The 14,835-nt window shown below is 37.3% G+C and overlaps 2 protein-coding genes across 2 annotated transcripts; one reads left to right on the top strand and one right to left on the bottom strand.

Moving 5' to 3' along the window:
- The first annotated feature begins 1,377 nt into the window (after window positions 1-1,377).
- Window positions 1,378-5,079, top strand: LOC121885968 (placenta-specific gene 8 protein-like). The gene is made up of 5 exons (XM_042395827.1): window positions 1,378-1,582; window positions 1,788-1,896; window positions 1,985-2,109; window positions 4,201-4,308; window positions 4,408-5,079. Exons 2-4 carry the CDS (start codon window positions 1,812-1,814, stop codon window positions 4,303-4,305), a joined length of 315 nt encoding a protein of 104 aa, XP_042251761.1. The 5' UTR covers window positions 1,378-1,582; window positions 1,788-1,811; the 3' UTR covers window positions 4,306-4,308; window positions 4,408-5,079.
- A 2,716-nt stretch (window positions 5,080-7,795) lies between these two features.
- Window positions 7,796-13,469, bottom strand: cops4 (COP9 constitutive photomorphogenic homolog subunit 4 (Arabidopsis)). The gene is made up of 10 exons (XM_042395201.1): window positions 13,339-13,469; window positions 11,942-12,021; window positions 11,664-11,815; window positions 11,476-11,579; window positions 11,229-11,382; window positions 10,951-11,101; window positions 10,536-10,706; window positions 9,925-10,040; window positions 9,257-9,341; window positions 7,796-8,464 (listed from the first exon to the last, which is right to left on the bottom strand). The coding sequence occupies exons 1-10, from the start codon at window positions 13,410-13,412 to the stop codon at window positions 8,331-8,333; spliced, it is 1,221 nt and encodes a 406-aa protein (XP_042251135.1). The 5' UTR covers window positions 13,413-13,469; the 3' UTR covers window positions 7,796-8,330.
- Window positions 13,470-14,835: the final 1,366 nt, after the last annotated feature.

Genomic DNA, 14,835 nt, shown 5'->3' with positions numbered 1-14,835 from the left:
CCAGAACAAAAAACTTTTACAGCTGCTGGATCAAAAGACCTGCACTCTGCAAGTTTAACCGAGCAATGTTTTGATCTACCAGAGATCTTCGCTAGGCGTTGTCAAATCACCATTGCATGACTTTTTTATATGCATTGTGATTTTCGGGTACTTTCATAGGCGTGACCCCCACACTTCCACATAGTAACTCAGTTCTGATAATAAAATGAACAATGTAGAGTTTACAGTGCTTTGTGATACAAGATGTGTCTCATTTTACCAGGAACTGCAACACTCCTCGCCAACTTTGTTCACACATATCTTATGTAACGTTGGTCAAATATCACACCCAATTTATTTAGAAACTTACTTACCTTACTAGCAATTTACTTGATTAATAATTAACTGGATATTAAAAGATCTTCAAATGTGCTCAACTCAGTGTAAGTGATGGAGGCCAAAATCCATATTTTGCACAAAAATGCATTTAAAAGTTGATGTGAAGCTTATATGAGGCTTCAGCAGTCTGAGTTAGTCATATCAAGTGGATATCTGACACATTTACAGTCTTCTTAGCATCAAATTCCCTCTTTGTGTTTCCTCGGACAGTGTTTCCCTGTTGAGCTGCAGGTGGAAGTATAGTAACAAAAAGAGGAACTTTTGAAAGATATCTACTTGATTTGACTCATTTGGACGCTGAAGCTTCATATTAGCTTCAGATTAACTTTTAAATACATTTTTGCACAGAAGGAGGTCTGTGGATTTTGTCCTCCATTACTTCCATTGTAAGTGCATTATGAAGGGATCTTCTAATGGCCTGTATGACCAGGAGAAATGATTACAAACTCTTTTTCTTTCACATGCAAAAGATGTCATAATAAGAGTTCACATTTGCCTCTAATATCACAAAACCAGAATATGTACAACAGATGTAAAGAGAAGTTGAGGTTTATTGTGCAATGTGAGCTTGGCGTACGTGTGCTAAGTGACCTCTCTGCTGCACAATAAAACTGTTGCACAGTGATAGAGTCTATTGTGGAGGGAAAAAATGATATTAGAAGTTTATTTTTGGAGAAACGACTTTATCATTGCAATCATACTTTGAAGATCGTTAATCCGGTGTATAAGTGTATTCAACTGATCAATTTTGCCTTTAAAAGAACAAAGTTGCACGATATTTGCATGATACACCATGACCAGCAAAGTCATATCTTTACGGAAAGGGGAACTAAAAGCACAAACTGGGAGATGCACAAGGCAGGCACGATTTACGGAACTGTTAATGATTATCTTTCAGAAACAGGTGACAGGAGTGTGAGGTCCTTGTTGGGCGGAGGCTGAAAGTATAAAATGTTTGAGCCATGAGCCGTCCGATGTGCTTCTCTCTTACTGCAGAGCTCAGGGAGCCCGCATTCATAAGCTAAACTAAGGAATACTGTGTCTCTGGTATTTAGTTTCCTTTCTCATTTAACCAGACCTTTGAGCGACAGTAGTAACATATTAGTCATCTGCTTTGATTGGTTATAAAAACTCACCCTGTCTCCAGTCTCAATCTATTGTCCAGGAGTCTCCTCATCAGTTCCTTCAACTCTCCAACCATCTGGTAAGATTTTGCTCCTAACGACCGCTTGACTTTGAATCCCAACCAGATAACTTATGTTTGATTGTTTGATGTTCAAAAGAGGTGTAATTTATAGTTATCTCTGCTCGGGGAAGATACAGAAGTAATGTAAATACTCTTCATGTGTTAGGCTCAAGTCTCAAAAAGTGATAAGAACAAACAGGAAAACCCTTTTTTTATCCCACAGAAGAGAAAGGTTTTTATCCTGATCATGGCTGTGACCAACCAACCAGGCAGATTTGAACCCTCTGATTTCCAGACCAGCCTGTTTGATTTCTGCGGCGACTTTGGAACCTGTAAGCTCTCCTCCTTCTTGGGAAATATGCTTTTTCTACATCAAAATGCAACCAAAGTTAAGAAGCATTTCCTTTCCTTCTATCTCAGGCTGCTACGGTTTGTGGTGCTACCCCTGCCTGACCTGCTCCGTTGCCAGTGACATGGGCGAGTGCTGCCTGTGTGGTATGGGAATGACCATCCGCAGCGTCTACAGGACCAGATACAACATCGAAGTAAGTTTTCAGTGGATATCTGCAGCTGGCTGACTGTAGGATTTCATTTTGACATTATAAAAAACAGCAAAAGTATTGTCAGGTATCTCCGAGAATGATAGCACAGCCTTTAGTTGTGGTTATTACACCTGCACAGGCATAATAATAATAATAATAATAACTTTATTTGTGTGGCACCTTTCATACAAAAAAAATGCAGCTCAAAGTGTTTTACATTGCAATTACATGCAACAAGTGCTTCACATGAAAAAAGACAAAAAATTAACATGAAAACATGTAAATGTACATAAAATGGAAAATAAAACCCTTTTGATAATGTTAATAAACATAATAAATAGATAAAATAAAGCAAAAATCTGATACATAGAATAGATAGAATACATACTTTTGTGGAAGTAATTTGAGACATAAAAAGCAAAAACTCAGGAAGTATTTCACCATCTGTACACAATCTGTAAATCAGCGTCGAGGTCTCTGAAGCCATAAGCATAACAAGACCTCCCTTTTCCCAACGGACGCAGACTCTCCACCGATCTTGATTAACCAGAATAAGCATCGTGCAGTTTACCTCAGAATGTCTTCCTGTGGATTTAACCTCACTTATCTGTGAAGAAGCCATGGAAAAAAAACAAAACAAACACTCTTAGTGGCGCTGTGGGGGTTAAAAACACACATCACAGTCTTTTTTCTCAGCACTCATGTAACATAAGATGGAAAATACAGTGAAAATAGAAAACATACTTTAGTTGTGGTAAATTGGGACTTAATAAGCAAAAACTCAGAGAGTATTTCACCATCGGTGCCTTGGTCTCTGAAGCCATAAGCATAATTTTAATAAATTTTCCCAACAGACACAGACTCAACATCAGTTTTGATAAACCTTTCGTCTTACCTCAGATCATCTTCCTGATGGTTTAACCTCACTGTGGCTCTTATCTGACAACCTGCCCCGGAAAAAACAATTAATCTATCTGTTGATTATTTTCTCAATTAATCGATTAGTTGTTTGGTCTATAAAATGTTAGAAAATTGTGAATAATGTTGATCACTCTTTGTGCTCGTATGTGAAATGTTTAGTCCACAACCCAAAGATATTCAGTTTACTGTCATTAGAGGACTAAAGAAACTAGAAAATATTCACATTTGAGAGGCTGGAATCAGAGCAGGACATTTAAAAAAAAAAAAAAAAAAGTTATTAAAATAGTTGCCAATTAATTTAATAGTTGACATCTAATCAATTAATCGACTTATCGCTCTATTCAGATCCTTTACTTTAGTAAAAGTGCAAGTACAAGAGTGTAAAATACCCCATTACAAGTAAAAGTCCTGCATTCACTCTAAACTTAAATGTTCACAATTTTTCAAGTGTGTCTTAAATCAACAGTCAGGAGCCCAGATGAACAGTGAAACATGTTTTTCTTGCTGTAATCATTCCTCCTGGTCATACTGACCATTAGAAGATCCCTTCATAATGCTCTTACAATGTAAATGATGGAGGACAAAATCCACAGTCCTCCTTCTGTGCAGAAATGTATTTAAAAGTTTATCTGAAGCTGATATGAAGCTTCAGCGTCCAAATGAGTCAAATCAAGTAGATATCTTTCAACGTTACAGTCTTTTTAGTGCCAAAGTCCCTCTTTTTGTTATTATACTTCCGCCTGCAGCTCAACAGGGAAACACTGTCTGAGGAAACACAAAGAGGGAATTAGATGCTGAAAAGACTGTAAATGTGGTAGATATCCACTTGATATGACTAACTTGAGTTCAGTTGAGTAAATATACTTAGCTTTCCACCACTGGCAGGAGTTATGAGCAGCTCAGTCATTAAAAAAAAATGTAGTTCTGTCTAGCAGCGTCTAGTTTTTTCTAGTTTCCTACATCAGTGATAATCTGATGGCCAGTCATATTAATCTCATGGCCCCTCCTTTAAAGTCCAGACACCACTGGTTTAATCTTTAACGATGTGTTGTATTTGAAAAGCTTGTTATATTATTATATTGTATCGTATTATATGACTGTGTCAACTCTTCATCTGAAAAGCTGTCAAATAAATGTAGTGGAGTAGAAAGTACAATGTTTTTGTGTTTCCAGGGGTCTCTCTTGACGGACTTTATGGCAACCATGTGCTGTCCAGTCTGTGCCACCTGCCAACTGAGGAGAGATATCGACCGCAGGAAGGAACAAGGCATTTACTGAGTGGTGAGCATCTTATAACAGCTCTACAGCACACCCGAGACTTCTTATCTTTACATTTATAGAGCTGATTAAAGGATGGGACATCGTATGTTTGCCTTTTAGGTGCTGTAAGGATACCAAGGAAGCCTGCTGGACTGCTGCACTTCTGAAGCCTTTGTAGATGCTACTCATTCTTTCTGTTTAATTATTTATGAAATGATATACAGCATAATAAAGCCGCTAATGTTGTACGACTGTTGTAAATCGACTATCCTTGTGATATTTCCAGTCTTCTGAAAGAAATTATTTGTTCCAGCCAGTTGAACATTAGTCATCAGGGGCACTCCTTATGGGTGGAGAACAGTGACATGATTTACTACAAGTGTCCTAAATCACATTTTTATCTGTGTTGTCCTGAACAGTTGACGTAATGTGGAGAAGATTAGTGTTGACTTAAATTTTGAAACGCTGTCAGGTTTTTTTCCCAAGCCTTTCCGTAACCAGAACTTGACCTCAGACATGAACACAGCGTGTGCAGATTCTTCAGCAGATCTTAGAACCATTGAAACGGGTTTTGCAGTGTATTAATGTAATTTATATTGATTGCAGCTGTCTTTTCATTTAAAATCTGTTCTTAAAAGAAGACCACAACCAATCACCGTCACATTTTATTAAATAGACTGATGATTTCCTGAATACTGAATGTATGTGGTGTTTATAAAGGTGTACTTTTAATAAAAACCTTTTAATTTGCAGAAGTTGTCCCTCGTTTTTTTCCCTCTACTTGTTTGTAGATCAGTTTCACTTTTGGATGTTTCACTGTCACTTGACTCCAGCATGGCCGACTGCTGGTTGATTAAACGAACATTATCGGTGTAAGTTATTGTTTGTTTTTTTCTGTCAGTCTTTTCTTTATGTTGGCATCTGGTGTTATTTACATTGTTGTTATTATCATCATTTTCCTCATGGTGTGGACCGTGACACAGACGGTCGCCTAGGACGCCAAATGAGAGGGATGTTTTGTTTTTGTTTTCTTTTTTTAAACCATATGTGTCAATATTTAGGTCTGACAGTTTCGTTTAGGGGGTGTTAGTGGTGATGATAATGGTACTGCCTATTTAACTTCAGTCTGTTTAATGATTGGCTGACTTACATCATATCACTTTTAGATTTCCTGTGTATATTATTATATTTTATGGTGTTTACTTATTTAATCTTTATTGTCATTGCAGTGTCGTCCTTTTAGTATATATTTATATGCACTTCCATATATTTTACACTTTTATCTGTCTTATATTAAAGGTTTGTTCTTTTGCTGGCATTCTATCTGCTTCACATGAGCTTGTCTCTTTTATTTGCATCTTATTTGTTTATATATGAGCTTATTTCAATTAATTTGCTCTTGTACTTTCATTTTTTATTTGTATGGACTCAGCACTGCTTGACATTGACATTGTGGGTATGTGATGTGCTGTTGTGTGTAGCTTTGTATTTTGTATTTTGTATTTTGTTCTGTGTGTTTTGGTTTGGTTTTTTTTTGCTTTGTACTGTTTGTTGTTGTGCTGTTGTGTGTTTTAATTGTAGATGACTACGGATGCAAATTAGCTTCGAGCTAACTCCGGTGCAGTGTATCTTTAATGTCTAAAACTGCACACTGTCCCAATCAATAAATCAAATCAATAATATACATGCTCTAATATTCCTATTTCTTCTATGTCACACAGAGGGTGGCTTACATGGTTTTCTGATTTTTTTAAATTCTGTTAATCATTTTTAATCTGGAAAGAGCTGAAATAACTTGCAAAACATTGCTGCAAATACAACACACTTGTTCAGCATCCCCATCTGTAGAACTTTGCAGAATTTGGTTACCATGAAAAATTACATTGAAGAGATATAGCAGTTAATAAGTAGTATGTTGGCGTTTTACTCATGACCACAGGGTGGGGCTATTGGTACCATGATTCAGTATGTTGTGCAGATTGTCATGGAGAACTTTTGTACCAAGTTTCATTTTATTAAAGACAACAGAATTGCAGAAATATCATGTTATAATTACTTTACTGTGGGTAGATGTGAGGTATATCAAATGTTACACACTGGTGCAGTGTGGCTTTATGTTCAACATTCCCAAATTTGGTTGCAATCCAATTTAGCATTGAAAGGTTCTGGCTGGTTCAGGGCATCATCCACACCTTCAAAAGTTTGGCAACCAATTACAAACAGTAAGCAATACCCAGAAATGAACTCATAAGTCTTTATATTTTTGTGAAAAGCTGTTTTTTTAACAGACACTAAAAAGGCTAAAGTTATTACTTAATACTGTGGTATGTGAATGCTGGTGAATATAGTATCTTGTGGTGAAGGGCGTGGTGCTACGATATACATTTTGAACTCAATATTATTTGCATATCGAGGTAAAGAAAATGTAGAAATACACAGCATTCATTTTGATTTGGCATGTTGCCCCCCCCATCTCCTCATGGCTGAACTGGTGAGTAAAATATAGTGAATCTTCAGGCTGTAGTTTGATATGTAAACCTGTATGTAACACTAGTCTACTATAAACCTTTATCATCTTACTGTTGAGACTAACTGAGTGTTGTTGACAGGCCTGGACAACGGAGAGGAGGTTCTGTCTCAGTCAAATGGAGCAGGAGGTCCAGGAGGAGCTGGATGAGGAGAAACGGCTTTCACAGCTGCTGAACAGGAAGGTCACACTGGAGGGCCTTCAGATGTTTGTTACAGTCTTCCGACCAAAAGCAGAGGAGGCTGTGTTTCAAGTAAAATAAGTGTTGCATTTAAAAATAAAATGATGTGCATCCTAAAACAAAGTAGATCGATCATATTTTCTGTGTCTTAAGTTTGGATTTGAGTGGGTATCAAAAGACTTGTAATGGACACAAAATGGAGGTCTCACCCACTTTTTCACAGCCTCTAAAAACTATTCAAACAAAACAATCCTAGAACTACTTTCCTCCTCTCATCTTAAGATTTGATAGATTTGATACTGAAATACTTTGGTTTTGGATATAAATGGCTTGACTGAACCAGTAAATACTGAACTGTTTTACTATTGAACATACTGTATGTTTGTATGCTAAGTTAACTGACATCTGTTGTTATTTATCTTTCTTCTTCGGCTCAACTGGAACATGAGCGCTGAGGTTGCTTGAGCTTCAAAGAAATCTCAGTATGATGTATGCTGAAATAGTTTTGGTGCTTGAATGTTTAATTTGAGAAGCTGAAACCAACACATCTATTGGCATTTTTTAGCAATATTTGCTTGTGACTCCATCCAATGACAGGAGTTATGAGCAGCTAAGAGTGAATTTTCTCCTCAGATTGTTTCAAGGATTTCTAGAAGAGAGGAGTTTAACATTTACTTTATCATCCAGTACTCAAACTTGACAATTAGTCATGTCTTTGCTGCATGAACACTGATTTAAATTGTGTAACAATCCGATGAATTGCTGCTGAAGCAGAAAATGAACTGACACAACCATAACGCTGATTTTCTCCACTTTGATTTTAATTCTCTTTGCTTAAAATTTCATGAGCGTGAACTGAGAGGTTCACGTGAAGCAATAAACCAACCACTTGACCGATATTGCTGTGCCATTACATCAAATGAAAAACGGGTGAATGTGCTGGAATGCAAAGGCTTAAATAGAGCAGTTGTATGAGTCTTTAACCATATTACATGTCAACCATCATATGCACATTTTTTTTTAAACATACCATATGACACAAGAAGTAAATCAAATGAAGTCAATCCTTACAGATTTATAGCACTGCTGTGATCATATCTAAATACTGTGAAACATTGAATCAGTATTAGGTATTACAACAGCGCTCTCTGAAACTGTATCAAAAAGAGAAACATCTCTAACGAGCGATACCAGAAGGTTCTTCTTGGGTGCTTCCATTACTGGAACCGAAGTGACATTTTTGAGCAGGAAGACAAAACTTGAAGATGGGCAAAGGGAGCAGTTTAGGTGGGATTTTTTGTTGTCGTTGTTGTTGTTGGAGTGTTGAGGGGGCGTCTACTGGGTCATCTGGGCTTCCATAGCTTGTGCGGCCCACTCTGGAGCGGCCTGACGGATCTTTTCTAGGAGGTTGTTGACTTGGAAACACAGAGACTGGATCTGTTTGTCCCAGGTAGGAAGGGGTTCTCGGGCTGCCAGAGAGAAAAGAAAAGATTAGAAGTCAGAGCATCAAACAAATTGTTGTTGTTTAATTATGTTCAGAGAACAAGCAGAGAATGTGCTTTGTATAGTTTCCTGTCATTCCTGCTTGATGAAGCTGCCCCCTAGTGGCCACAGATACACATTACAGTTTTGGTGGAAGTGAACTAAACAATGAAACTGACAAATAACTTCAGGATTGTGCTGTGAAAGCATTAATATTCTTAGTTAACGATGGCTAGGTTAGTCTGCTTGCCACTGAAGCCTCTGCACTGGCATTAATGTGAGTAATACTGTTGTGAAGACGTAGTAGCTGAACATATATCATGTATATCATGGTCACAGTAACTCAGCTAGACGTCTGCATCGTCATGTTAAGAGTCTCATTGATTCTCTACACTGTGTTATGTCGGGCTGTTGCAGTCGCTGTAGCTGTAGTTAGACTGTTGACATGGCTATAACTGGCATAGCTGTCGCTGTATTTATGACTAAAGTTGTAGCAATGGCTGCAGCTGTTAATAATAGCAATGGCTGTGACACATGCATTTTTAATGTGTGTAACAGTAACTACATGCTGATGCAGTGAGTTGACGGTTGTGCCCGCTCGCTGAGGTTACAGCCGGTGGTTCCAGCTATAGTCGGAGCTCAACCTTCCTCAATAATATTGCATGCGTAAATGACAGGTGTGTTTTCGTTGGCATTAAATGGATTATAACTCCCAGTTTAAGATGAATAAATTTCAGTTCCACGTCAAATGTAAAGACACACTGGGAGTCGTCACTCACTCTCAAAGTGTACGATGCCGTCTATCTGGTCGATGAAGCCATTCATGCGTCCTTCGGTGATCATCTGGGATGCAATTTTCTCAGCCTAAAGAGAAAAAAAGACATTTAATACCAGCACAAATGTATTTATTCTGGATTTAACTCATTTCCTCACAGAGCTGAATAGGAAAATTAGCTGGAAAGCTACAATTTAATGTATCATTAAAGGTGAAAAGGTAAAAGGGCAACTAAAATGCATACGTTCTCTTGAAAGTTTGACAATTTAATATGTTTGTGGTTCCATATTTTGTACAATCTGCTTGAACACATCACCAACAAATATGTAGATTCTGATCATGATAATGTTAACTCTGAGTATTCTGAGCTTAGAGTCAACAAATCAGGAAGGAAGGAAGGAAGGAAGGAAGGAAGGAAGGAAGGAAGGAAGGAAGCCAGATTAAGTACAACCTTGAATACAACCATTAAATAGTAAACTGAAAGAATAATTAAATTTACTGGAAACATATACAAGTAATATAACTGGAAATTTAACTCATATGAACAGTCTAAGTTGGTGTTAGCATGTAAATGGTGGCAGCTGACTGTATCTAGACTTTAATATCCATTTTCCACTTATGGAGAAAAGGCTAAAGATGAAAAATAAAGTATTTTTCTGATCCTTGTCTCACCTTTGCTGGGGGGATTTCCAACAGCGCTCCTAGTTCTTCAAAAGTGATGTTGTTGTAGAGTTTACTGGCTGACAGGAGGTTGTGTTCAATCACAGCTCTGTCGAGGATGCTGGAGCCTGCGACAGAGAACAAAACAACATTCAGACTTATGTTATGATCCTCACAGACTGCATTTCAATCACTGCAGTTTGCGTAGGCTGGTTGCTGGATCAGATAGTTATCAGACATCAAAAAGGCCAAGTGTGAATGCATCAGTTTGTCTAAGACTGCTCCGAAGTGTAACTATGTCAGTAAGCGATCTGCAGAACTAACTGTGATAACAGTGGCTGAAGTTAGGAGACGCATACATGTGGCTAAGTGTAGAGGTAAGTGTATTAAATCTGGATTTTATTCAGATACGAGACAATTGAAGAGACAAATGTAAATGAGGCCATACTTGTAACAAAACCAGCAACACAAGGCTTCATTCACTGATAGCATGAGCCTGTACACTGTCCTAGAAAGCATAAAACACCTGCAGTCGACATGTGGTTCTATGTTACGGCACGCAGGATGCAGGCAGTGAAATTTTGCCCTACTGCCAACCCCACAAGCTAATTATCTGGACTCACCATCTGCTGTGGTGGCCTTCTGGTGAGGCATGAGCATGGCAGCAAACTCCTGCAGCTGGTTTCCTCTGATGATTCGGTCCAAGTACATCTTCTCTAGAATACCATATGCAGCCAGCTGCTGACAGCGCTCATCCTTAAACAGAGTGGCCAACATTCGAGAACGCTGCTGGCCTACAACAAAGGAAATACAATACTTGGTGAATAAATTGGAGAACCATATTATTTTATGTATACTTGTAAAAAGCTGATTTGAAACCCTGTTACATTGATACACGGCAGAGAAATCAGCGTTCTCCAGGAGAAACCTACCAAGTTTCTCTAATCCCCTACAGCGATTACGAAAACCAGGTTTCTTGTTTACATGACAGTTAAGAAATCAGCTCTCTGTAAGTCAGTTACTTAGTGTTGGTGGTACCTGCAGAAGCCAGTATGGTGCAGTTCAGGGCATGCTTCAGTGCCTCTAGACGTTCACTCTCATGGACAATTGACTTATAAGACAGCTCGTTGTATCTCTGTGCAGCTTCAATGAACTTCCTCCTGAAATCTAGAACTCTGGCATAGCAAACCTGAAAAAGGAAAACAGCATAAAAACACTTATCCAAGCAACTATAGTAACATTGTTTTGCAAATTTTCCATACTGTTTGATTACAGCACTTCATTTGCTGGCCATGAATCATTAAAGGATCGTGTACCTTGTAATGAATTTGCAGCTGTTCGTTAGAAGACTCATTCTGAAGCAATGAGGCTCTGTTGATGTAGGCTTCTGCCTGCACCGGGTCATCGTCTTCTAAGTAGAGACGGGCAATTTTCAGGTATGTGTCCAACTTATAGTCAACATTGTATTGCCTGAAGAAGGAAATAAAAAAAAAAAAGGTATTTAAAAGAACTAGAAATATCACAAACATGAAAGGTCAAGAGAGAAATACATCAGTAGCTTACTTCTGTCCTGTTTCCAGGGGAATACCAACTAAAACCTGGGCGGCATTTCTCCAGTCTCCCTCCTTTTCATAAATGGTTGCTAAGTGCTGTCTGATGGAGGCTACCTGAAGACATAAAGAAATGTTTTGTCATGCATTTCAAGAGGGTACTGAGGTTTAACTGTCTGCTAAGCGTATGAGGGTGTTTACTTGTTCCTCGAAGGAGATGACCCTCGGCTGGATCTTTTCCAAGGTGAAGTGATACACCGCTTTGGCTGTGGCGTCGGGCAGGTTGGGCAGATGTGTGCAGAAGTCGGTGAGCAGTTGTCTCGAGATGACAAGACTGACGTTTTCATTGACCACTGTGAAAAATAAAGAAGTTAGAAACATTACAGTGAGATATAGAGGACATACAAGTGTTCTCTGCTTCAATAAAGATAGATGGTGATGTATTGCAGATCGGATAAAAGAACGCAGGTGCAGCATACTTGCTTCAACAAAGGCCTTCAAGGATTCCAGTTGGTCTGCATCCGTGAACTGAACAGCTTTCTCCAAAATTTGTCGGTATCTAAAAAATATTGGGAAATTAAAGAGAAGATTTTATTGTTTAGGAGCTGAAGTTACTTTTTTGTGGACACATGGTGCAACTGACAAATGAAAATCTCAAAAGCTGAGACTGTAAACATGTGATACAAACACACACTTTAGACTAAACTATTCTTTTCATTATCGATCAGTCTGTTGATTATTTTCTCGATTAGTTATTTGGGCTATAAAGTGTCAGACAACGGTGAAAAATGTTGATCACTGTTTCCCAAAGCCCAAGATGACGTCCTTAAATGTCTTGTTTTGTTCCGACCGACAGTCAACAACCCAAAGATATTCAGTTTACTCTCAAAGAGGACTAAAGAAACCAGAAAATATTCACGTTTGAGAAGGTGGAATCAGAAAATGTGGATATGTTCTTCTTAAAAAAATGACTCAAAATGATTAATCAATTATTAAAATAGTTGGTGATTAATGTAATACTTGGCAACCAAGCAATTAATCCTCACTCCTGTTTTATTTTACTTTAGCCTCTTTTGAACTCATTGTAACTGTATTTAAATGTCTTTTTATAATGTATTGTTTCTTTTACAATTTGTCTTGATGTTTTATGTAAAGTACTTTGAATTAATTTGTTGAAATGTGTTATACAAATAAACTTGCCTAAATAATGACTCAAATAAATTAAATGATTATCAAAATAGTTGGTGATTAATTTAATAGTTGGCAACTAATCAATTAATCGTTGCAGTTCTATTACTATCATAGACAACTTAACAAACCAGATAATATACACATTTAAGAAGCTGGAATGAGGCATTTTTTAAATTTTATCTTACAAAATGACCCAAAACGATTAATTTATTATCAAAATAATTGACGATTAATTTCCTGTCTATCAACTAATCGATTAATCGACTAATCATTGCAGCTCTGTGAACAATATAAACATAAAGCTTCATAAAGAAAATGAAAGCTATTTTGGGGCTGTTATTATAATATATAATAAGTTAAACTTATGAAGAAAAACACTATTTTTCCTCCTAAGTCTAAAGAACTTAAATGTTTAAAATTGAGCCTGGAAGCTTCAGCTGTTTGCTACTCTTATGACAGAAAAATAATAATGTCAATTTGATGTTACAGTTTAACAAGAATCTGTACATTACATTATATTTGTTTGACATGCAGTTACTTTCTGTTTTTGAATGTATGGCTAATGTAGCTAGGAAGCTACCGTTAGCTTAGCTTGGTCCGTCACAGCTAACTCCCTACTAGCTACTACTTAATTCTGCTATAGTTAGACGGTAATATAGCTTTATTTATAATTAGCATTACATACTTGGCAGCAAGATCTTTATGAGAACCACTAGAATTCATCAGCTGTGCAAGCTCCTGCCTCACGTCGGTCGCCATTGTTGCCTTTCGAAGTGTCAACAACGCCGGTCTTCTTCGTCTTCTTCTTCTTGAGGTTTATTAGCGGTTGACAACCAGCGTTAAGATGCATTACCGCCACCAACCGGAAGGAGTGTGAACGGGAATCTAAACTTAAAGTCAAATCAGTTTATTCATAAAGAACGGGTTCATAATTTTTCAAGTGTGTCTTAAAATAATAGTCAGGTGCCCAAATGAACATTGAAATAGTTTTTTTTTGTCTCCCCATAATCATTCCTCCTGTTCATACTGACTATTTGAAGATCCTGTCATAAAGCACTTACAATGTAAGTGATGGAGGACAAAATCCACAAGTTAGTGCAAAAATGTATTTAAAAGTTGATGTGAAGCTTATATGAGGCTTCAGCAGTCTGAGTTAGTCATATCAAGTGGATATCTGACACATTTACAGTCTTCTTAGCATCAAATTCCCTCTTTGTGTTTCCTCAGACAGTGTTTCCCTGTTGAGCTGCAGGTAGAAGTATAGTAACAAAAAGAGGGACTTTGGCACTAAAAAGACTGTAACATTGAAAGATATCTACTTGATTTGACTCATTTGGACGCTGAAGCTTCATATTAGCTTCAGATAAACTTTTAAATACATTTTTGCACAGAAGAAGGACTGTGGATTTTGTCCTCCATCACTTCCATAGTAAGTGCATTATGAAGGGATCTTCTAATGGTCAGTATGAACAGGAGGAATGATAAAATACAACACATTGTTAAAGATGAAACCAGTGATTTTTCCTTCTAAACTTCTCACATGCTTTCATTTCAATAAATGTTCAAATGTTCCAATATTTCAGCAAAAATCAAAGATTAGAGAAAAAAATGAAAACAGATTTGTGTACCAGAACTTTGTTTTTTCTTCTTTGCTCTCCCATTAATTATCTCACAACCCCTCAGATTTATCTGCTGACCCTTTGGAGGGGCCCGACCCCTAAAGTTTGTATTTTTTTTCCAACTTTATTGGCCAAAATTTGACAAACATAACACACACAAAACAAACAGTCGAACAAATCCATAAAAGAAATAGAACAACACAAAAGCACAGGAATAGAATCATATTTAAAAATACAAATACAAAAAAACAATAAGAGAACTGAAGACAATAAATAAATAAAATCAATACAAATTACATGTTTACATAAGTTCTGTGTGTCGAGACAGTAGTAAAGCACTTCTGTGTCTTCTCATGTATGAGAATGTGTGACTGCTGCTCTGTACGACCTTGCTCACCTATGTCTGTATGTGTGTATCTGTAGGTATTGTGGGTATGTATAAATATATCTTGTTTCTTTAATATTATTATTATTATTGTTGCTGTTGTTGTTATACCACTGTGTTGCATATGCTCAACGTTTTTATGTCTGCTTTTAAATGTAAAGCACATTGAGTTTCTTGT

Source organism: Thunnus maccoyii, chromosome 19 (assembly GCF_910596095.1).
Source record: "Thunnus maccoyii chromosome 19, fThuMac1.1, whole genome shotgun sequence".
Taxonomy (NCBI): domain Eukaryota; kingdom Metazoa; phylum Chordata; class Actinopteri; order Scombriformes; family Scombridae; genus Thunnus; species Thunnus maccoyii.
The sequence above is the reverse complement of the archived record's forward strand: the minus strand, read 5'-3'. Positions and strand labels throughout refer to the sequence as shown.

Bases quoted from the DNA above. Each gene is read 5' to 3' on its own strand.
- LOC121885968 (XM_042395827.1), top strand. From the start codon at position 1,812: ATGGCTGTGACCAACCAACCAGGCAGATTTGAACCCTCTGATTTCCAG. The intron at 1,897-1,984 runs GTAAGCTCTCCT...CTTCTATCTCAG, and splicing joins CTGCGGCGACTTTGGAACCT to GCTGCTACGGTTTGTGGTGC. The intron at 2,110-4,200 runs GTAAGTTTTCAG...TTGTGTTTCCAG, and splicing joins GGACCAGATACAACATCGAA to GGGTCTCTCTTGACGGACTT.
- cops4 (XM_042395201.1), bottom strand. From the start codon at position 13,412: ATGGCGACCGACGTGAGGCAGGAGCTTGCACAGCTGATGAATTCTAGT. The intron at 12,022-13,338 runs GTATGTAATGCT...AATATTTTTTAG, and splicing joins CATAAAGATCTTGCTGCCAA to ATACCGACAAATTTTGGAGA. The intron at 11,383-11,475 runs GTAAGCTACTGA...TTCCTTCTTCAG, and splicing joins CCCCTGGAAACAGGACAGAA to GCAATACAATGTTGACTATA.